This window comes from Aethalodelphis obliquidens, unplaced genomic scaffold (assembly GCF_003676395.1).
Source record: "Aethalodelphis obliquidens isolate GAN/ISIS:26980383/991018 unplaced genomic scaffold, ASM367639v1 scaffold15, whole genome shotgun sequence".
Lineage (NCBI taxonomy): Eukaryota > Metazoa > Chordata > Mammalia > Artiodactyla > Delphinidae > Aethalodelphis > Aethalodelphis obliquidens.
This window is the reverse complement of record NW_020837959.1, coordinates 26,136,491-26,159,306: the sequence shown is the minus strand read 5'-3', so window position 1 is coordinate 26,159,306 and position 22,816 is coordinate 26,136,491. Positions and strand designations below refer to the sequence as shown.

Below are 22,816 nucleotides of genomic sequence, written 5' to 3'. Positions count from 1 at the left end.
AGGAATGTCAGAACCAGTTAAATAAGGAACACCATGTGAAGCTAAAATGAGGTTCGAGCCTACAAACTGCTTAAAAAAATCCACATACATGGTAACAGAGATAAAACTGCAGTAATAATTATGCTTATTTTCATTTACTAAAATGACGATAGTGTCTTGTATTTTCTAAAATCTACTTTAGAATTTAATATACAGAAAATAACGGCTAGTGAATTTTTATTAGGTAGAGATAGAAATCTTCAGACAGAGAATGTGATTTTACCTCTTTTTGATCATTCTCTAGATAAATATACAAAATCATACATATTCCAAATGCAACGAACTGTTAGGACCTATGGTCACACTAACCATCAGTAGCTACTTGAGGAGTAGTTCTGTGTTGTAGAGGAAGGGATATAAAAACTAAAAATCACTGAAGAAGTAAGGAAAATTTGGAGCATTTGCCTACCTGTGATTTAGGCCAGTGTAGATGGTCATGTGCAGGCAATGGCATGTCTGCTGCTCTTTTTTTTTTTTTTTTTTTTTGCAGTACGCCAGCCTCTCACTGTTGTGGCCTCTCCCGTTGCGGAGCACAGGCTCCGGACGCGCAGGCTCAGTGGCCATGGCTCACTGGCCCAACCGCTCCGCGGCACGTGGGATCTTCCCGGACCGGGGCACGAACCTGTGTCCCCTGCATCGGCAGACGGACTCTCAACCACTGCGCCACCAGGGAAGTCCTCTGCTGCTCTTTAATTGGTGGGAATCTCAACAAAAATCCTACACATGTATACACAGTTTAGCATACCTGGTTAGAGGTTCAGAGGAGGATAGGGAGGATAAGAAATTGGTTTACTTCTGGAGCGAATGCCTCTGCTTCTGGGAAGGTAAGAGGGATTCCCAGTGGGAAGTATGTCCAGGCAAAGGGGTCCCTGTGACTTGGCTTGACAACATCACTCTAAAGAACAAAATCAAAGTCATTCTTAACAGGAAGGCTGTAGACACATTGTGTCCACATGAGAAAATGGTAACAATGGAGGGTACTGAGGGTTATTCTGGAGATGAAACATCAATTATGTGAAAGGGCAGTTGTAGTCATTGAACATAATTTTGATAATAACGTTCTATCACTTTATATCTTATAAAAAAAGAGTTGCCTGCCAACATTTCAGTTCTACTACAAGGATCAAGCCATCAGGCACAGCAATTGTCTTCTGACAGTGTGCCCTGAGGGGGATTCAGGATGGAGAAAACCAGAAAACATTCTGTGCTTTGAATATACTGGCCCTTAGATAGTTAAGATGCACATCTAAGGAAAAATTTCAAAGGACCCCAGATTCTTGCATCTTCCCATACGTAAATAAGCGCTAAAATCATTTTAACTTGAGATGTCTGTTCTTTGTGATTAGCAGTAATCTTTTTATGCTTGACTACATGTTTTTCCCAGCAAAAATAGTTCATAGATATCCTGGCTCCGCCCTTGCCTCTTCGGAGCAGTTCCTCAGAGCTATCTGAGAAGCTGTCTCAGAGCTGCAGTCCTCAGAAAGTTCCCTGAGTAAAACTTAACTCACAACGTTTTGCGTTTTTCTTTCAGTCGACAATATTGGTACTTGTCTAGGTTGGGCTCTCGAGGAAGCAGATGCTGATATGAAGTTATGAGTGCAGGAGATTTATTGGAGAGTTAACATCTGTGAGAGCAAAAAGGATTGGGTGCGGAGAGCTGTCACTTCATACTGCAGAGCTGACAAAATCTCAGCTAGTTCAGCAGGGAACTCTGAAGCAGAGATTGCCCCTTAAATGGGTCCAACGTGAGGCAAAAGTGGGGCTAGACTACTGCCTTGTTTAGTAAACAGCAGGGTGCAACCCTGAAGACAGCATGACCTCAAGGTAGAAAGCCAAGCCAAGGAAACATCAACAAAACTAACAGCTGGATGGCGCTAGGCAGAGTGTGCTTTCATGACAGGGAATCCAGCCATCTTATCTCCATGTCTGTCACACTGGCAGTGTGGCACTAGTTAAATTTTTGGTGGCTGTGTATTTGGAGATGAATATTGATTAGGCCAGAACAAGAGGTGTTAGTGAAGTGTACTCTAATTCTAAAATCCCACTTGAGTTTATAGTGGTAGACCACCACCAATTCCTTAGGTAACTAGACTTGTCATCACCAAAAGATAAAATATCAAATTGTCGCCACCAAAAGATTAAATATCAACATCTCAAATGTTGCTTAAGGGCTCTAGAATGATAAGAATATCATTACCCCCATATCTTCCCCAAAAAGTTGCTCCTAGTGGGACAACTCAGGGCCTCTGCTTGTGATGGCCCATTACAGGTCACACTGGCTTCGTGGAGAAATGGGCAAAAGGAGCTCAGAGTAGCTCTTTGGAGAACAATGAGAATCTCTTATTTCATACAGATCAAGGAGGTGGCATTTAAGGAAGTCAGATTGGCTCTTTGTGACACATCACTTTTTTTTTTTTTGGGTCTTCTGCAGAAATTTCACAGTAGTGGTGGACAGAAAGAGACAAGACTTGTTTTGTTTGTTTCTTTGTTCGTTTTAAGGGTGTATTATACCATGGTGCCTAATATAGTGGAGGCTCTGGAGTCTGTCACTACTTACGAGTGATTTGGCTTTGGACAAGTGGCTCTCGGTGCCTTAGTTTCCTGATTTGTTAAACCGGGATTGCAATCGTGCCTACATCATGGAACAGTTGTGAGGATGAAATGAGATAACACGTGCAGTTCCTGGCTTGGGAAGGGCTCAATACGTATCAGCTGTTATTCTACTTCTCTTTCCCCTCTTTCTCTTCCTCCTCTTCACTGAAGACCCCCTTTCCTGTTGAATTTTGTCACCTCTCTAGATTAGCAAAACATTTACAAAACTTGGGAGGAGAGTAAAATTGAAAGAATTTGTTACTCTAACAAGATTTAGGATGTTTGCTTTTTGTCAGGATGTTGGTTTTCACCGGTATGTTCCCATTACTGTTCGGGTGTGCTAGGTGTAAAGAATGGCCTCTGTCCTGAGCAGCAGTCTATTTGAAAAACAAATGGACATATAAATGATTAATGAAAGTGCAACTGCATATAAAATTAAGTTCTAAATGAACTGTACAGACCATAAATGGTGTAGGAATCTAATTGCATTTTGCTGAACTGGGGGTTGTTTTGATCATTGAAAGGTGATACCATTTGGGGTGAAATTGTGAGAGTGAGCTCTTGTACAGTTACACAATGAAATGTCATGTTTAATATCTTAGAGTCTAAAACACATTAAGTTAGACCTAAAGAAAGTTTAAGGACATTTAAGTATGACAATATCATTGCCTCTTATTGTTAGCCTATTAATTAACACTCTCTAACCACCAAATGTGTCAAGACGGCAAAAATGCGAAGAACTGCTCATCTATTTGAATAAAGCAATCAGAGGAAGGCTTACATTTTTTCAGCTGATCTCTCAATGAGTTTCTCTCTTTATTGTATTTTTGCTATTTTAATTAGGTGATCAGGCCCACCCAGTAGCCTTCTTCATTCCAGGAATCTCCTTTGGCGATTCAGGAGGGAAGTTAAGTAAAAAAGATAGCTGAGCCAGGTCACGTGGGATCATAGTTTTCAGGGTATAGAAAGCAGGTCTTTGGGTTAAAGAGTACGCTGCCCCATCATACTCTTCTACTTGCTAGAGAAACATGCTTTGCACCCCGTGGGAGATACTCACACATAGTAGGTCATGTGTGGTTAACCGGATACTGAGATCGACTGACAATGTTAAACACGGAGTAATTCCTTACTGTTAAACCCTTTGGAATTATTGATATGAATATGGCCACAAGAGTCCTATATTGTTTCATTATTTTCTTGTATCCTTCCAGCAACCTAGTGCTCTAGAGGCTAGAGGCCTCTTTCCTTGGCGAGATACATGAGTATGGCTGAAGAGTCCCTGTTGGATTCTTAAATCTCTTACTACCAGGAAGGGGACAAACAAAACAAGCTGACAAGACATCCCTTAGCTCACTGATGATTCCGAATAAGAGTTTTAGGAAGGTCCTAGAGACGGATCTCTGTGCCTTGTCCTAGGCTGGGTGAGTAATACGAGGAAGTGTTGGGAAACAGGGTGACCTGTCCTCAGGTGTTCTAGGAATGCGTCCCCGCTCTCCTCGACATCTGTATCTGTGCGCTGTGACTGTGCCTGCGCGAAACCCGTCCAAACAAAAAGACCAATCAAGGACGGTGATGTTTTTTCCCCTGATCCTTTTGCCACCGCCCACTCCGGACAGGCTGACAACCTAGATTGCTCCCTGGGACTTGCCTGACTTTTCCACCTCCACCCACCCAGCTAAACACCGCCCCCACCCCCCGCCCCCCGCCAACTCGCGACGCGGATGGGACAGCGGAGGACCCAGCGAGCATGCGCGACCATCCCGAGCATGCTCAGTAGCGCTTGCGGTGCCCCGGACCTTCGGCCCAGAGCTGCGGCCGACGCGGAGGTTTCGGCGGCGTCTGCGGCGGTGACGGGAAGTGAGGTGGTCCGGCTGGGCGACCGCGGCGGCACAAACAGAGGCGGAAGGGTCGCTGCGGCGACGACGTCGTCGACCCGGGTGACCGAGGGGGCTGAGCGCCGAGGGCACTCGCCCGCTCGGAAGCCGGATCCCGAGCCGGGCAGGATGGATCATCACCAGCCGGGGACTGGCCGCTACCAGGTGGTGAGTTTCTGGCCCCAGCCCGGGCCTCCTGCGCCGCCGGGGACCCCGGGTTTGCCCCCCGCCGTGGCCCCCAGAGTCCCTTTCCTCGGGTTATTCGCGGAATGGACGTGCTGGCTAATTTATTTTTGGCTCTTCTGGCAGGACCTTGCTTCCTTCACACCTCTCGGATGGAGCCTGCCTGTGGCTCCTTTGAGACCTTTCTTTCCACACCCCAGTCTCCTTCGAGGTCCCCATCCCTCCGCTGTTAGATACCCCTACGCCTCCCTTTAAAACTTGTATCTGTTTTATGTCTCACTTTCTCGGTCATTTCGTTATGCCCTGACCCAGACACTTCAGAGATATTCCTGCGGATTGTATACTGGAAATGAGTTCACATACCTGCTGGGAAGGTGTCGCCGTCATAGATGGAGTCGGTGGGGAGGAGGCAGGTGTAAGCCCTACGTAGGGTGGGAAGTGGATTTGGTAAAAAAAAAAAAAAAATGTGGGCTTAAAAATCGTGCAACTGTAGAGAATAGTCGTGGGGCTGAACTTGTTTCTCAGTTCTAGTTAACCTTGTCATTTTGTCCTTTTCTGTTTTGTTAGAATTAAAAGTGATTGCCTTCTGTTTTCTATCACTTTTTTTTTTGGTAGGAGGGGAAACAGGAAGTTTTACTTAAAAAATGCTAATCTTGTTTGAAAATTTTTCTTTAAATACAAGGTTTTCCAGCTTAACCGTATAAACCTTTGTATGTTGAAATGAGTGAAAAGTGCCCCTCTATGTTTTCCGTGTCAAATTTTCTAATTTTTTTTTCTCTGATACTAATTCCGGTGGTGTCATTGGAGATTCCTGCGTAAACCTTATTTTAAAAATGGACCCAGCATAGTTGACTGTTTCGTTGCAGCTAGGTAGCATGTTATTCTGTAAACTTTGAGGTGGAAATTTAGTTAAACCTATTTACTGAGGGAGAGGAGAAAAACATTAATATGGAGCACCGACTATGCAATTTAATAGTACTGTTTGTGAAATTTACAAATATAGGTATGTTAGTGCAGATTTCATGTTTCAGGTCTATTTGCATAGGAGACACTAAGTTGTGAAGTAAAGAATTTCTATTAATAAGTGTATTTTGACATATGCAAAGGCTACTGAAAGATGAAATCCCGATGTATGTAATTTTGCATTTTTTTTTTTAAGATAAAAGCTCAGGAGGCTTCCACTTCATCTGGTTTACATCCGGTAAAACCTCCAAATGATGATATTCTGAATTCTGTGAAAATTTATCAGTATTTTTGGAATGGTTTGGAAAATGTTGCCAGTTTGGGAAGGCATTTTTCAGGTTGTTAGTGTATACACATTTTATTTTTTAAGGCATTACTATTTTTGCAGATGTTAGTAAAAATAAAATGCAATAGGTAAATATTGAATACCTATTGCATTTACTAGTGGGATTTCTTTTCTCTAATCTCTTTTCTTTCCTGTTGCTATTTGTTTTCCTTAATGGTGTTAACTGATTCGAATTCTTTCTCTTTGGGGGTTTTGCTTATCAGAATCCACCATGTTCACATATGAAAATCACTGCTCAAAACATTTTTTTTTTTTTTTTGCGGTACGCGGGCCTCTCACTGTTGTGGCCTCTCCCGTTGCGGAGCACAGGCTCCGGACGCGAAGGCTCAGCGGCCCTGGTTCACGGACCCAGCCGCTCTGCGGCATGTGGGATCTTCCCGTACCGGGGCACGAACCCGTGTGCATCGGCAGGCGGACTCTCAACCACTGTGCCACCAGGGAAGCCCTCAAAACATTTTTAATTGATGTATTTGTGCCTTAATTTATTATAGTGTCACATTTGCTTTCAGTAGTTATGATTATTATTTTTAAGAATTCCTAACACCAAAATGTTGGAAATTGCTGTCAGCTTTAAGATATTTTCTTTTTCTCTACAACTCCTTTCAAAATAAGTGGACAGTATCATTTTTTTTCTTTTTTTAATAAATTTATTTATTTATTTTTGGCTGCATTGGGTCTTCGTTCCTTCATGCAGGCTTTCTCTAGTTGCGGCGAGCGGGACTGTTTGTTGTGTGCGGGCTTCTCATTGCAGTGGCTTCTCTTGTTGCAGAGCATGGGCTCTAGGTGCGCGGGGTTCAGTAGTTGTGACTCACCGGCTCTAAAGCGCGGGCTCACTAGCTGTGGCACACGGGCTTAGTTGCTGCGCAGAATGTGGGATCTTCCTGGACCAGGGCTCGAACCTGTGTCCCTGGCATTGGCAGGCGGATTCTTAACAACTGCGCCACCAGGGAAGTCCCGACAGTATCATATTTTATTGCCTTTTTTTCCCCCCAAACTGGAGATGTGTCCCACAGAGACTTTGGATGGGTGGAGGCATTCCTTCAGAGCAGAGGGCAAAAATCTGCCCTTCTAAAGATACTTCTTGCTTCAAGTAGGTAGGACATCAATTTGTTTTCCTTGTAATGTGAAGTGTTTGAAAATCTTAGTACAGTTTACATTCAGATTTTGATTCCAATTCCTGTGTAATTACATGGTAATTTCATCTGTCTAGAATAACTCTTAGTTTTGTTGAGAATGGCCTGATTAGTAACTTTACCTAGGTATATGCCCCCCACCCCAAACTACTGGAGATGTGTCCTACATAGACTTTGAATGGGTGGAGTCATTCCTTCAGAGCAGAGGGCAAAGGAAAAAAAAAAAGCATCTGAGTTGGTTCGCAGCAAGCTAGGGACCAATCTACAGCTTACAGCTCTGGCTTGTATAATGAACACAACTGTTGTGTGGCTGACTTTAACTCAATTTTGTTTTTTTTAAAAAACTCTGGAATGATTAATAACAATGGAGCAATAAACAGGTTCAGTTGTTGAATGTTTAGAGCTGACTAAGTAGGAGACAGGAAAACATGCTTGGTGTTGAAATGGTATACGATATTAATTTTCCACTTATTCATAGAGTTAAATTTTAGCTTTCCGTATTGGTAAGTTAATGGTGATGTCTAGGACCATCAGAATGACTTACTACCATTAACCAATTCACAGCTTTATGTGGAAACTACTTTTTCTGTGATCTCTCCTCCATTGTTAAAAGCGTCCAAATTTTGTTAAGTGATAACAATGTACAGAGCTACAAATACAAAAAGCCTTGACTTGTTACCCTTCTAATTTCAGAAAAAGCCAGGTAGTTCCATTGTGTTATGGGAAATTCAATTTTGTCTGGTAGGAAATGGGCAGTGTTGCCAAACTATGAAGTAGGTGACTTGGCTTGGAACTGTTATGCCACACTCTAACTTTGATGTTCTCCCTTTTAAAGGTTTTGTGTATGTGAACCACCAAGCTGACTACTAAGCTTTCAGAGGTATTCTGTGTATAAGTTAAATTGGCACTGTGGATTGTAGCAGTAGTTTCCCAAACTGTGTCATTCAGAATGGTGATAATAGATGGTCTTAGAAGATTTATAATATATATTAGCATATAAAGACATCCATTTGTACATTTAAAACCATGAGAGCTTCTGCCGTAAAGACGGTGATTTGGATTTGTTTAACTTAGCTCTTCCTAAACCTTGACCACAAATTTTTAGAGAAAACTTTGATTATATTAACATTTCCAAAATGTTAGTTTTCTATAAAAATAATGAACTATCCATACTGTGATGATATAGATACTTTGCTGTTATATATGAATTAGAGTTGCCCTTGATAAATCAGCTGGTAAGGAGGTTGACTATTAATAGTTAACAAAAACCCTCACATCTTTTAAAGTTATCTGGGCTTATATTTAGGTTGTGCTGATTACAATTTGTGAGCCCTTGGCTTAGTTACATAGCATTTTGAGGCCTCAGTTTCCTCATATTAGTACCTACCTCATTAGGATTATTATGAGAATTATATAATGTAGTGCAAGTAAAAAATACAGTGTAGAGACTGGTACATGATAAATATTATGAATAATGTAAGGTAAATAAACTATAAAATATTGTATATATTTCAGTTTTTGCTAGTGACTATGTTTTTGTCTGTTGTTTTATTTAGCAACATGAATATCAACTAGTTCTTTGTTGTCCCTGTCAAGAGCAGTGAAAAGTCTGAAGATCTGATTTTACCGTGTTTACAAGCTGATAGTCTGTTAATTTTTCATGGTTGCTGGCAGAAAAACAGGAGACTCCCAGGTCAGAAACAAATGACATTATTACTCACAGCCCTGTAGACTCATGAACATCAGCATATTTGTGCTGGTTTTCCTTGTAACCAGGTCCCATGAGGGTGATGGGTCTAATGGAAGAACAGAGTGGATCACAGCTAAGGAACTCAGGACCAAGGGTCTAGCACTTTTTTTTTTTTTTTTTTTTTTTTTTTAACAAGCTGCAAACATTGTAGCAAATAACAAACAAGCTAGTTCACCTCTCTCTGAGAGGCAGTTAAATGCTGTGGTAACCTTGACCTTCTTTCACACTCAGCAAGAATGTGCAGGGACACTCAGGCCCATAGCAGCCTGCCTTACCCAAGAGTACATTTTATGGATGAGATAATATATGGTGATTTTTAGGTGCAGTTGTTTACTTTTGTTTTCCATTTTAAAGAAGTATTTCAGTCTTTTACTTTACGATGCTCCCTAGTTTTGCCTTCCTCTCTTGGCCCAGCTAGATTCCTTTGATCATCACTTGTTTGTTTCCTTTGAACTTATCAATATCCTTTATCTGGTTTACATTCTTACCACACCTCTTTTACATCATCAAGTTCCATTGCTTAATCTATTAGGTACTTTTCAGTTCTCTTCTTGCTTAAGTTCTTTTACGTTGACATTGTGAACGTTCTCCTTGAAACTCCTTCCTCATTCCTGAAATGAAGGAGCTTTCTACTCTTTACTCCCCTGACTTTCCTTCTCTGCATGAACTCACTTTGTACTTACTCCTCAAATGTTGATACTTTCTATGGCATGGACTATTGTAATAGCTTGCTTAGTGCTTTCTTCCTTCATCTGACCATCCTTCTGTGTATTGTTTGTGCTGCATAAATTGTATTTGTAGAATATAAATTTGATTTTCATTTCTTTGCTTAAAAATCTTCAGTGGTCTCTTACTGAATATCCTCTCCTGCCACTTTAACATTAAAACTTTCAGGGAATTCACTGGTGGTCCAGTGGTTAGGACTCTGCACTTCCACCGCAGGGGGCACGGGTTCGATCCCTGGTCTGGGAACTAAGATCCCACAAGCCGCACAACGCAGCCAAAAACAAAACAAAAGAAAAAACTTTCAAATATATACAGAAGTTGAAAGAATTGCACAGTTAACTTCCATATACCATATACCAGTTGTAGGGTCTACAATTCCCAACATTTTGTTGCATCTGTGTTATTCTCTGTCGTGGCCTCTCTTGTTGCAGAGCACAGGCTCCAGACATGCAGGCTCAGTAGTTGTGGCTCATGGGCCCAGTTGCTCCGCGGCATGTGGGATCCTCCCAGACCAGGGCTCGAACCCGTGTCCCCTGCATTGGCAGGCAGACTCTCAACTGCTGCGCCACCAGGGAAGCCCCTCCATCTTATTTTTTGAGCTTTCAAAATAAGTTGCAGATATCAGTGTACCTCACTGCCAACCACATGCTTATCATCAGCCTAGAGTTCAATATTTCTTTATGGTTTTTTTCCTTTAGGATAAACTTGACATATAGTGAAATGCACAAATCTTCCATGGCCAATTAGATGAGTTTTGACAAGTACATACATCTGTGTAACCCAAACCACTTTTGAAGTATAGAGCAGGGATCAACAAACTACATTCTAACTCTTGTTTTGTAAATAAAGTCTTGTGGTAGCACAGCCATGCCATTCATTTACAGTGGCAGAATTGGGTATTTGAGGCAGAGCCCAGAAAGCCTGAAATATTTGCTATTCTGCCCTTTACAGAGAAAGTTTCCTGACCACTGGGAAAGAACATTACTGTCACCCTAGAAAGTTCACTCATGACCCTTCCCTGTTGATTCCTACCCACCAGGTGATCGCTATACTGTTTCGTTTTTGTTTTTCACTTCGAATGAGCTTTGCCTATTCTAGAATCATACAGCATATAGTCTATAAAGCTTCTTTCACTCTGCAAGAAGTTTAGGAGATTGATCCTGTTATTGTATCAGTAGTGCATCCCTTTTTATTGTTGAATAGTATTTCATTGTATAACTTGTACGAATATAGGACAGTTTGTTTATCCATTGCTCTGTTGATAGACATTTGGGTTGTTTCCGGTTTTTGGCTCTTACGGACAAAGTGGTTAGGAATATTCTTGTGCAAATCATTTTGTGGGCGAAGGTTTTCATTTCTCTTTGGTGGAATTACTGGGTAATAGGGTAGGCGTATGCTTAATTTTATGAGAAACCACTAGACTTTTCCAAGTCTGTGTACCATTTCCAAGTGTACCATTTTACACTTAGACCAACGATGTATGGAAGCTTTGGCTGCTTCACCACCTTGCCAAAAGTTTGGTGTTTCAGACTTTTTAATTTTAGCCATTCTGGTGGGCTTATTGGATTTTTTTTTTTAATAAATTTATTTATTCATTTATTTATTTTTGGCTGTGTTGGGTCTTCGTTTCTGTGCGAGGGCCTTCTCCAGTTGTGGCAAGCGGGGGCTACTCTTCATCGTGGTGCGCGGGCCTCTCACTGTCGCGGCCTCTCTTGCTGCGGAGCACAGGCTCCAGACGCATAGAACTCAGTATTTGTGGCTCACAGGCCCAGTTGCTCCGCGGCACGTGGGATCTTCCCAGACCAGGGCTCGAACCCGTGTCCCCTGCATTGGCAGGCAGACTCTCAACCACTGCGCCACCAGGGAAGCCCTGGATTTTTTTTTTTTATATGAATTTATTTATTTTTGGCTGTGTTGTCTTTGTTGCTGCGCGTGGGCTTTCTCTAGTTGCAGTGAGCGCGGGCTACTCTTCGTTGCTGTGTGCGGGCCTCTCATTGCAGTGGCTTCTTTTGTTGCAGAGCACGGGCTTCAGTAGTTGTGGCACATGGGCTCAGTAGTTGTGGCTCACGGGCTTAGTTGCTCCGTGGCATGTGGGATCTTCCCGTAGCAGGGCTCAAACCCGTGTCCCCTGCATTGGCAGGCGGATTCTTAACCACTGCGCCACCAGGGAAGCCCAGGCTTATTGGATTTTGAAGTATAAATTTCTGTTCTTAACATACAAGTTCCTTGAATGGACCTTTCCATACCTATACAATGCCACATCTTAGCAATCCCACCCCCTTCCTCCCCGCCCCCCTGCCTGTCTTAATTTTTATGCACTAACTGCTGGAGTTCAGCAGGGTATACTTATTATTAGCTTCAACCATAATGTCTTCTCTCTTACTTACTTCCCTGACTTTACATGTGTTTATGTCTCACCTAACGTTCTGTACCACACCCCTGTGGTTTGTTTGCCTTATAAAATCCTGTTCCTAGATGTAAAAACTCCTACGAAATTATAATTGGAAGAGGGAGGCAGGGTGAGTTTCTTGCATCTGTCATCTCTACATCACGGCAGAGGAAAAGTTGAGAATCACAGCATTAGAGAACTTGTTACACTGAATTGTGTTTTTGTGTATCTTTGTGTACCTTCTAGACTGCTGCTTTTCCTCAGAGGTGCTTCAGGGCTCTGTGAATGTCTGATTTTTATTTCATCTTTAATATAGATTTTAAACTTTTAAAATACTGTAACTCAGGAAATTCACTCTCAGATGTGTTTAAAACCAAGTTTCCATAGCTTGAAGATTAGTATTATGTTAATTTGTGTTGCCAGGGTAATTTGGTTTTGAATGGACCCCACATGGAAGTTTCTCTGGCTGTTTCTGTGCATGTAGCAATAGTAACTGAGAGTGTGTCATTAGTTTGATTGAGTACAGTTCATTTAAAAAAAATTATACAAACGAATAAGCTACTTTAGAGCACCTGAACGGTGCTGAGTCAGATGCTAGCCATCACTTAGGCATATTTGAACAGTACATGATCCAGTAATGGTGTAGTATTTGTGCAGTAACAAGTAAATGCATTGGAATTGTATCCTGAAAATAACATATTATAGATAGTTTATGTGTGTATCTTGTGTTTTGAGTGCCTCTTGTCAGATTTATACTTAAGACAAGGTATGGGAGCAGTTTTTAGATATCATTATTTTTTGTTTGTTTGTTTTTTTGCGGTATGCGGGCCTCTCACTGCTGTGGCCTCTCCCATTGCGGGGCACAGGCTCCGGACACACAGGCTCAGCGGCCATGGCTCACGTGGCATGTGGGATCTTCCCGGACCGGGGCACGAACAGATATCATTATTGATTAACTGTGAAACTGAGGTCCTATAACTCATTTATTCAATATTAATTTATAAAGTATCTCTGTCAGTCAAATTCTGTTTTAGGTGCTGGTGAACAAGACAGTTAAGTTCGTGTCTTATGGCTCATACTTTGATGGAGGGGAGGTAGATAAATAAGTGAGCATAATTTCAGATAGTAATAGATGGTTTAAAGAAGGTAAAGCAGGATGATGGTATAAGTAATACATTTTATCGATAATAAAATAGCAATAATAGAATAATAATATCTTTTTGCATTATGTCAGGAATATGCTGAGCACTCTGCTATGTGCTTTACACACATGAGCACAATTTATTCCATAGAATAATTCTGTGAAATAGGTAATGTTATGATCTTCATTTTGCAGATGAAAAAACTGAGACATAAAGAGGTTACATATATACAGGCATGTGTGTGGATCTAGGTGTGATGGATCTGGTATTCAAATCTTGGTGTTTTAGTTTTATATTGCTTTGTAACAAACTACTCAAAACACAAGCATTTTATTATGTTTCAAGATTCCTTGGTTTGGCTCTGATCAGCAGAGCGGTTCTTCTGTTCCATGTGATGTTAGCTGGGGCTCCAGCCATTTGGGGGCTTGATTGGGTTGGAACCTCCAAGATGACTCATTCCCTTCGCTAGCAGTTGTTGATGACTGTTGACTGGGAGCTCAGCTGGCAGTGTTGAATGTTGATCATTTCAGTTCTCCTCTGTGTGTCCTCTTCATGTGCCCTCTCAGTGTGACCTTGGCCTTTCACATCACAGAAGGAAGAGGAAGCTGCCATTCCTCTTAAGGCTTCAGCTTAGAACTCCAGAATGTCATTTCAGCTGCATTCTGTTGGTTAAAGCAGCCGTAAATCCAGCCCAGGTTCATAAGGAGGGGAAATAAACTCCATTTCCCAATGAGGGAGAGGCAGTGCACATACATGGAGGCAAAAAATTGATGGTGGCATCTTTGGAGATGGCATGCCTCACCAGTGGGTTTGACTCCTCAGTGGATTGGAATCAGGATTATTAGGAAACTCTGTCCACTCTGCAGGTGTGACACTCAGGCCAAGACTTGATTGAAATGTTCTAGCTGATGAGTATTTCAGGTGTGATAAGGGCCTGTGGTGCAAATGAGCTTGTTGGTTTAAGAAATAAGAGAGCTGTGTGCCTAGAGCAAGGTGAAGGGGGATGGCTCAGTGGAATGGGACAAAACAAAGAAATCAATTTTATGATAGATTTGATAGAAGAATGGAACTCTCGTTTGTAATTTTTGTTTCGTGAAAGCAGTCAAGTCCGGTGCATTGCCACATGAAAACGTGGGGTCCCGGCCTTGGGTAGGAAAGCCCGTTTCCACTTCCGAGAGGCCTGCTGTCTTAGCCCACAGCACCCCCAAGGGATTGCAGCCTCCATGCCAGGACTTGCTAGATACTGCTTTGCTTGGGAATGTATCATGGTGACGCCAGCCTGGGATGGGCATAGCTACCACCTTGCCGTACTCCTAGTCATGAGGTGGTGAGTTGAGCTGAGCCAGGGCGTTCAGCTGCCTGAGAATCTTTCCTGGGGAGGCAGACTGCCTGTGAGCCGAGGCACCAGGTCCCTGGCACATGCTTTTTTGTCCCATTGGAGTTCACTTAAAAAACTTGGATTCAAAGATAAAATTATTAAGAATTGAAAGGTGACCATAGAGCATTAAACCCCAAGCATGAGGCCCTCCTGAGGCAAGGTTCCACGTGACTGCACTGGCCATGTGTTCGTGAAGAGGGCCCTGAAAGGAATCTCACTATGACGGTGGTAGTGGTGGTGGTGATGATCTAGAACCAGGGGTCAGCAAACTTTCCGGTAAAGGACCAGATAGTAAATATTTTAGGCTTTCCAGGTCATGTGGTCTGTGTCACAGCTGTGTGCCAGATCTGCTGCTTTCGTGCAAAAGTATCCATACTTAATATGTATACAAGTTAACATGGCTGTGTTCTAATAAAACTTCACTTACAGAAACAGATGGTGGGCTGGATTTGGCCTGCTAGCTGTAATTTGCCCACCCCTGGTGTAGATGAAAGAGGAATGCACCTCATAAAGGCCTTAAGTTTGGGCCTGTTGCAGGATGCTTCTGACAAATTTTTATTTCACTGAGTCTTGAAATAAACCCTTAGGGACGTGGTAAAGGTTGTTTTGCATCACTTACTTTTTGTACCTGGTAATCAGGCAGGCACTTGGTCTATCACTAGAATTGGTGTGGAGACCCCAGTTAGAGTATAAAATTTCCTGTGAGAACAGCAAAGACAAGTTTCTCATGTCTGATGGAATCTTCATTCTGTTGGAGTGGTCACCTCATTGAGGCCATTTAAAATCACAATACCCCCTTCACAGTACTCCCTAGCCCCATTTCCTGCTTCATTTTTCCCATAGTACTTATCACGACCTGATAATTTCAAACCTTTTACGTGTTTAATTCCTACCTCCTTCTTTCCCCTGAGTGTAAGCTTCATGAGGACAGGTATGTTTTGTTCACTGCTGTATGTTCCATTATCTGGCATATGGTAGGCACTTAGGAAGTATTTGATAAGAATGACTGAATGAGTGGTGCTAGCTCAAGAGCAATTCCATAGACTCAAAACCTTGCTTATGTTATTTTATTCTCTTATTTTTATAAGAATTCTTTTTTTTTTTTTTTTTTTTTGCTACTGAGACTTGGGCTCTCTCAGATTGTGTGTGTGTGTGTGTGTGTGTGTGTGTGTGTGTGTATGTGTGTGTGCATGTTTTGCATTACCTTACAGCTTAACAGTATGTTGCTTAGTGTCTGTGTCTCTCTCCTCCTTCCTTCTCCCCTTCTCCCTCTCTCTCTCTCTCTACACACACACACACACACACACACACACACTTATTTTTATAAGAATTCTTTTTTTTTTTGCTACTGAGACTTGGGCTCTCTCAGGTTGTTTGTGATATATGATTGGCCCCATAGGGTTGTTCAGTAAGGAACCCATGAAGCCACGTGCAGTGGTCCTGCTTAGTACCTTCATTGACTGTGGAGTTGTCGGTACTGCTTTGATTTTTCTCATCTGCTTTATATTGACTACTTAGAGACTATTTTCTTTTTATTCTTTCCTTAATGTCACACCTACATGCTAAAACACTGTCTGATTATATGTGTATTAATAATATATTATTTTAGAATTTTATACATATTCTACATGTGTAGGCCTGACTTAAATTTAAATAATTATGGAATACATTCTGCTGACCTTATTAAATGTAAATTTACTCAAAAGATCCTTGTGATTAAGGCTAGCCTATCTACCATTTGGTTATATAAATCATCCTCTATGTTTTCATGCCATGTTGTTGTTATGGTTTCTTCCAAAAGTTTGATCATTTAGCTGGAATTAAGGTGTAGGTAAAATTCTTGTTAAAGACATGCCAAGTGCAAGTTGGGAAATACTGCAAGTAGTCTAAGATTTACTATCAGATTATTTCAAGGTTTTGACTTTTAAGATTTGAATATCAGCGATTTAGTATTTTAAAAGTTTAGAAATGTGCTGTGGTTTAGTTTGTCTATGATGTTTCTCCAGACTTACCCTTTACATTATGTAAAGAAATTGTGCTATTTGGCAGAGGCTTTGAGAATAAGGAAATAAACTGGATAGTTTTACTTCTTTACTAATTTTGAGGCTCGTAGGACTTGTAGCCTGTTGGATGTTAGACTGAAGAAATCCAATAGTTTTTAGAGAACATTTGTTCTCGTTTGGGTAGGGCATTCATTTATATCAGCATGACTTTTTGTGTGATTTCCCCACAAGGGGAAGGATTAACACTGGAAATAACACTTGAGACCCTTTTAAGTTTTTGTTTGTAACCTTAGAGAACAACATGAGCCTCCGCTAACCTCACCTTGCTTACTTTGTTACTGCCCTGCACGCGTGCCGTGTCTTGAACTGTAAACTGTAATACTTTTGTTCTCTTGCCCTGCTCCTCTCCAGGCACCACTCCCGACCATGATCTCCCCTGCCTTCGGACTCTTCTGGCTTTTGAACATGTGATTGCCCTTTTTTCTTTTCGTTCTGCTTCCTCCGGGATGAATTTCTATTCTTTATTCAAATCTGTTCAGGTGTTCTTTTCTCCAGAAAACCTTCCCTCACCGTCTCCATTTCCTCCCTTTTTTTTTACCAAGTTCAGTGTATTCTTTTAACACTGTGCGCTTATCCCTATCATAGTCCTTATTCCATGGTATGTGTTTTGTAGGCTCAGTGGGAAGTAGGGCTTAGGTCTATCTTGTTTATAATAGTATACAGTGTAGTTCTGGGCCCATTATATAGTGCCTTGTAAATACTTACTGAAGAAATAAATGAATGCGTTTCTGAATGATTTCAAGTGTATCCATGAGGTTACTGATATATTTATAAAGTGAACAGTTTTCCAGAGTTCTCTTATGTAAAAGTAACAGTATGTGGCCCAGCCCATACAGTGTTGATATTCTGAATATCCATAATTAGGGTATGTACTTTGCTTTTAGAATAGTACCGAGAAACCTGTTTAGATGAATTCTGGTAGTTTTACATAACTCCTCATCTGACTGGTGACTTGCATTTGCCAGATAATTAACCATGGGTAGGTTATTTGGCTTACTTATGGAAAAAGGAAAATAAATTGTTTCCAGATATTGTGGAAGTAGTTAGTGATCATTTTCTTCAACCGTCTCATTTTACAGAAGACTGCCTGAGGGAGGTTCTGCTTAAGGTTATGCAGCAAAGCTTGGAGGACAAATTTTATTCTATTACTTGTAAACATGTCAGCTGAGTTAAAAGGTCCTGGGAAACAGAACTTTCATTATAGTTAACTTTCTTTAATTGACGGCGATGCCAGACATGAGGAGTACGGATGGTATAGGCTGAGCCTGGTAGTTTCCAATCTTGGCTTCTCACTTACAAGCACTGTAACCTTGGGCTGATTACTTAACCTCTGTCTGCCATAGCTTCCTCATCTATAAAGTAAGGATAGTATAGGTACTTCCCTCATAGAATTATTGTGAGGATTAAGTGTGTGAAAAGCTCCTAATATTTGGTTAAATTGATAATTAGTGTTCACATTTTATGACTTTTATTTCTTTATTGATTTAAAATTTTTTAATTTTTATTGAGGCATAGTTCATTTACCATGTTGTGCTAGTTTCAAGTGTATAGCAAATATATATTGATATATATATCAGGATATTGAGTATAGTTCCGTGTGCTATACAGTAGGTCCTTGTTGTTTACGTATTTTACATATAGTAGTGTGTGTATGTTAATCCCAAACTCCTAATTTATCCCTCCCCCACCCCCCTTATGTATCTGTTGTTAATTCTTTGCAGATCCTCTGGTCATTTTTCAGAATTTGCTTTCCAGCTACGTTTTTTTTTTTGCATGGTCACATGCACTGGATAAGTATTAGTTCCTTTATTTTGTTCTTTGAAGACATTCTTCCTAGAGCCCTCCATCTTCCTGTTTCTATCTGTAGTATTTGTTCTCTAGGCCTAGTACGCAGCTGTCATACTGAGACTTCCCTTCATCACTTTACTATGTTGGATCGGCTATTTCTTGAATTCCATTTGATTTCCATTTATTTGGGATTTTCTTGTATATCTTTTAAAAAATTTCTAATTTAATTTTTTTGTGGTAAGAGACCGCACTCAGTATGGTCTCATTCCTTTTAAATTTATTGAGACTTGTTTTATGGACCAGTATATTATCCTGGTGATGTATTATGTGTACTTGAGAAGAATGTATATTCTTGAGTTGTTGGATATAGTGTTGTATAAATGTCATATCAAGTTGGTTCATAGTATTGTTCTGATCTTGTGTCTTTACTGATTTTTGTTTTTGTTTTTGTTTGTTTGTTTTTGTTGTTGTTTTTGGCCACATCACACGGCTTGCAGGATCTTAGTTCCCTGACCAGAGATTGAACCCAGGGCCCGCCAGTGACAGTGCTGAGTCCTAACCACTGGACTGCCAGGGAATTCCTTGCTGATTTTTGTTTTTGTGTTATTCTACTAGTTGCTAAGCAAGGGGGTGTTAAAATCTGTTGTGGTTATGGAGTTGTCTATCTCCCTTTAATTATCTCAATTTCTTGCTTCCTATGTTCTGAGATTGTTGTGAAATGCCCCCTTTATCTCTGGCAGTGCTCTTTGTCTTCAAGTTTGTTTTATTTGATATTAATATAGCCATTCCTGTCTTATTTTTTTTTATTTCTCTTATTTTTTTCATGGCATATCTTTTTCTGTTTACTTTCAACCTGAGTCCTTAATATGTGCCTTTTGTTGGTGGCATATAGTTGGATTTTGCTTTTTTATTCACTCTGACAGCTTCTGCCTTTTAACTGGAGTGTTTGTATTTAGTGTAATTATTGGTATGGTTGGTTTACTTCTACTGTTGTATTATTTGCCTTCTGTTTGTCCTCTTTTTTTTTTTCCTCTTTTCATCCTTTTCTGCTGCCTTTTGGATCATTTGATCAAAATAATTGTTTTAGTTTCCTTTTCAAAATTTCTATTCCTTTTTTAAGCTATTCCTCTTTATATTATTATTATTAATTAATATTAATAATATTATTATTTATCAATTATTAATGTTAATATTATTATTTTTGTGCTTGCTCTAAGATTATAATAACCAGTGAAAAGTTAGGTGTATATATATATATATACATATATATGTTTAACATTAATGTCATATGACTTCATGTAAAAAGTAGAACTTTGTGACTGTATACTGTGTACTCCCTTCCCCCTGCCAAACTTGACGCTATAGTTGTCATATGTATTACCTGTACATTCACTGAAATCCCCAACAAACATCATCATTTTTGTTTTAAATAGTAACACATTTTTTTTTCTTTTAAACGTTGAGCCTTCTTTTAATTTATTTATTTTTATTTTTGGCTGTGTTGGGTCTTCGCTTCTGTGCGAGGGCTTTCTCCAGTTGTGGCAAGCAGGGGCCACTCTTCATCGTGGTGCGCGGGCCTCTCACTGTCGTGGCCTCTCTTGTTGTGGAGCACAGGCTCCAGACGCGCAGGCTCAGTAGTTGTGACTCACGGGCCTAGTTGCTCCGCGGCATGTGGGATCTTCCCAGACCATGACTCGAACCCGTGTCCCCTGCATTAGCAGGCAGATTCTCAACCACTGCAGATTCTCAACCACCAGGGAAGCCTGTAACACATATTTTATAAAACTTATGAGGAAAAAAGAATCTTTTATATGTACTTAGACTTTTACCATTCCCTATGCTCTCTCTTCATTCCTGAAGAAATAAGTTTTTCTTTACTATCAATTTTTTTTCAGTCTAAAGAACTTCCTTTATCATTCCTTAAAATGCAGATCAACTCTAATCAATTTTCTTTCTTTTATTCGAAATGTCTATTTTACCTTCATTCTTGAAGTATTAGATTTTTTGTTTTGTGGGGCAGTACTGTGCTCTGTAGCTTTGGGATCTCAGTTCCCCTACCAGGGATTGAACCCAGGCCGCGGCAGTGAAAGCGTGGAATCCTAACCATTAGGCCACCAGGGATCTCCCCTATAGATACATATTTTGGGTGTAGAATTCTTGGCCGAGTTTTTTTTTCTTTCAGCCCTCTAAGGTTTTGTTCCATTTTCTTATGACGACCATGATTTCTGATGAGGAATCTGTAGTTATTTGAATCATTGTTTCTCTGTATGTAATATATTGGTTTTTCAGGCTGCTCCAATAACTTTTCTTTATCTTGATTTTTAGAAGTTCTATTATTATGATGTGTCTAGGTGTAGTTTTCTTTGAATTTGTTCTGTTTTAGCCTCACTGAGGTTGAATTTGTAAATTTACTCCTTTCACTACTTTGAAGAGTTATGGACATTATTTCTTCCGTTTTTTTTTTTTTTTCCTGCTGCAGTCTGTTATTTCCTTTGAGTCTCAAATGACATGTTTTCTAGACCTTTTAAAGGTTTAGAGTCCCTGTGGCTCTGTTTGTTTGTTAGCTTATTTATTTTTTCAATCCTTTTTCTTTTCTCTTCTTTAGAATGGATAAATTCTGTCAATTTAAATTCACTATCTCTTTCCTCTATCTTCATTGTGCTGTGGATCCCACCCAGTGAATTTTTTATTTCATGTATTTTATTTTTCCAGTCTAAAGTTTTTATTTGGTTCAATTTTTTGTTTTCTATTTACCTGCTGAGATTCTCTGCCATTTCATTGATTTCAAGGTAATATTGCTTTACTTCCCAGAACATAGTTGTAATAGCAGCTTTAAAATCTTTGTATGGTAACAGTAATCTGAATCATCCTAGAATTGGCATCTCTTGATTGCCTTTTCCCTGTGGAGTGATTTATATTTCCTAGTATTTTGTATTTCTGGTAATTTTGGATTTATACTGGATCTTCTGAGTGTTTTGCTATGGTACTCTGGAAAATGTAAATACTGTCTCCCATTCTGTGTGCAGTGGTTCAGATCTAAGCTTAATTCCTTAGGCCTTTACTCATCTGTTTTAGTTCAGTCCTACACATGCATGGTTCAAGGGGTAGTGATTTCCCCTCACTTTCTGGCCTGCCTGGGCTCCATTTGTTGCATGCTTCCTCCGGCTAGAAATAGCAAGGGTTCTACTGAGGTTTTAGTAGCCCAAGACAAGGTGCCTCTCCACAACTATGGTTCTGCCTTGCAGCAAAGCTGCAAAAAGAACAAAAAGGGAAAACTCTTTGTGCAGGTTGCTTCTCCAAGGTTTAATTTCCCTCCAAATCCCTATTTTCCTTAATGTTCAGAATGCTCAGATAGTTGTTTTTCATATTTTGTTCAAGGTTATAGTGGCTGTCAGTGGGAGGGTTGGACTGTTGGGGGCTTATACTGCCATGCTGAAACTTGAGCCAACTAAAGATTTTTGAGGTTTTTGTTTTTCTACTCCCTGTATTAACTTTCCTTCTAATATTTTTGTTTTGTTTTTCTTTCATGTTGGAGGTTTTCTTTAAATTTGGGTGTTCTTTCTTTGCTTATTTATATTCTATAAGCTGTGTTTGTGTGTTTTTGACTTGTTAATCAAGGCTTGTGTCACTTCTTGGTGAGCCAGCCTTTTCATTGGGGACCTCCCAAATGTCAGGGTCTGCCATTTAGTTAGGAAGCTATGGCAGTAGTTAGGTAAGCAATAATGGTGGCTTGGATTAGATAATTAGATAATTAGTGGCATTAAAGAGAAGTAGATGGGTGAATTCAAAGGTGTGTGTAGTGTATGTGTGTGTGTGTACTTGAATCAGCATCAGAAATACTCATAAGGGTAATCCTGTGGAAGGGTAGATTACTACCTGTGAATTTTTTTGGGAGGCATCTTGACATAGAAAGAGTCTGAATTTAGAGACAGTAAAATCTGAAATTGAATCCTGTCTTTGCCCCTAACTAGGTGTGTCAGTTCAGTTATTTAAAGTTTGTTCCGCCATACTCACCTCAGAGGATTGTTGTAGGAACTAGAGAAGATGCTATACATAAAGTGTCTTTGTTTTGTTTTTTTAAAGTAACATTTATTGGGCCTTTACTATGTCAGGCATTATTCTAAGTATTTACAGGTGTTATTTTTTGTAATCCTTCTGAAAGCCCTGTAAGAAAATAGATTCCATTTTGTAGATGGTAAAAATGAGGTCCAAGCAGGTCACAGAGTTGGTAAGTGCTGGAGTCTAGATTTGAGTCTTAAAAAGTTGATTCCGAAGCCTTTGTACTTAACCAGTATGCTTCATATCCTTAGTCCAACGTAGGTGGTTGAGGATAGTCTCAGAACTGTTCGTGCCAGTATTTTGTTAGTTTGCTTATTGGTACATGATATATTCCTACGTAGTGCTTTTCATTGACTTATTAATTAAAAGCAAAAATTACTGTAGTATGTAA

At 40.2% G+C, this 22,816-nt stretch overlaps 1 protein-coding gene across 3 annotated transcripts in view; it reads left to right on the top strand.

Moving 5' to 3' along the window:
- The first annotated feature begins 4,311 nt into the window (after window positions 1-4,311).
- Window positions 4,312-22,816, top strand: part of NDFIP2 (Nedd4 family interacting protein 2) — a 68,519-nt gene continuing 50,014 nt past the window's right edge. For 2 of the 3 annotated variants that reach the window (XM_027116011.1, XM_027116012.1), the window contains exon 1: window positions 4,312-4,673. In XM_027116011.1, the coding sequence (XP_026971812.1) occupies window positions 4,353-4,673 (321 nt within the window). In that variant the 5' untranslated portion in view covers window positions 4,312-4,352. The remainder of the gene's footprint in view (window positions 4,674-22,816) is intronic. The other variant, XM_027116010.1, reaches the window with a different exon arrangement.